Source organism: Mastomys coucha, unplaced genomic scaffold (assembly GCF_008632895.1).
Source record: "Mastomys coucha isolate ucsf_1 unplaced genomic scaffold, UCSF_Mcou_1 pScaffold23, whole genome shotgun sequence".
Lineage (NCBI taxonomy): Eukaryota > Metazoa > Chordata > Mammalia > Rodentia > Muridae > Mastomys > Mastomys coucha.
This window is the reverse complement of record NW_022196906.1, coordinates 14,425,706-14,426,389: the sequence shown is the minus strand read 5'-3', so window position 1 is coordinate 14,426,389 and position 684 is coordinate 14,425,706. Positions and strand designations below refer to the sequence as shown.

The 684-nt window shown below is 49.3% G+C and overlaps 1 protein-coding gene across 1 annotated transcript in view; it reads right to left on the bottom strand.

Annotated features, from left to right (window-relative positions):
• The window catches only part of LOC116072726 (la-related protein 1B-like), a 6,438-nt gene extending 5,760 nt beyond the window's left edge, over window positions 1–678 (bottom strand). The window contains exon 1 of the mRNA XM_031344248.1: window positions 7–678. Coding sequence (XP_031200108.1) covers window positions 7–539 — 533 coding nt within the window. The 5' untranslated portion in view covers window positions 540–678. The remainder of the gene's footprint in view (window positions 1–6) is intronic.
• Window positions 679–684: the final 6 nt, after the last annotated feature.

Genomic DNA, 684 nt, shown 5'->3' with positions numbered 1-684 from the left:
GGCTGCTCAGTCCTTTCCCCTGGCTCTCGATAACCATATGAATAATCAAAGTTCAATCTAGGGTTTCCTCGGCCCCGGCCTCTTCCCCGGCCTCTGGTAGAACCTCGGATGGTACCACCCTCTCTTCTCACACTGGACACTTCATCTTGATCATCTCTCTTTTCTCTATCCCGTCTCCAACTTCGTGTATCACTTTTTCTATTACTGTGTGCTGGTTTATTTGCTTCAGGTTGACATCTAGAGCTGTTCCGGGACTCAGGTCTTTCCTGGCTGTCTGGTCTCACATCATCTAAGTGGAGTGGTACCCATTTGTGCTTATTAGCTCTCTTCCGCTGGCTGCTTGACTGAGCCTCATCCTCGCTGATGGTCTCAATAGGACCATCTAGTTTTGCTTCTCGGTTCTCTTTGCTCTCACTGTTGCTTCTTTTTTCAATCTTCTCTTCTTTTTCTTTTCTAATTTGTGGCTTTTTATTTCCTTGGTTGATAACACTCTGAGACCCCGTGTTAACCAATTCACCTGGTGTTGGCCAGTTTGCCATATCACTGAAGTCACTAGCCTTGTTGGATTTCTTTGTCTTGAGTTTTCCCGCTTTTATAATTTTGGGGGAATTGAGCTCGGCCTCCGGGGAGTCCTGAGCGGGCGGCGGCGCGCCGGTGCCCACGGGGGACAGGTGCTGCGGCAGC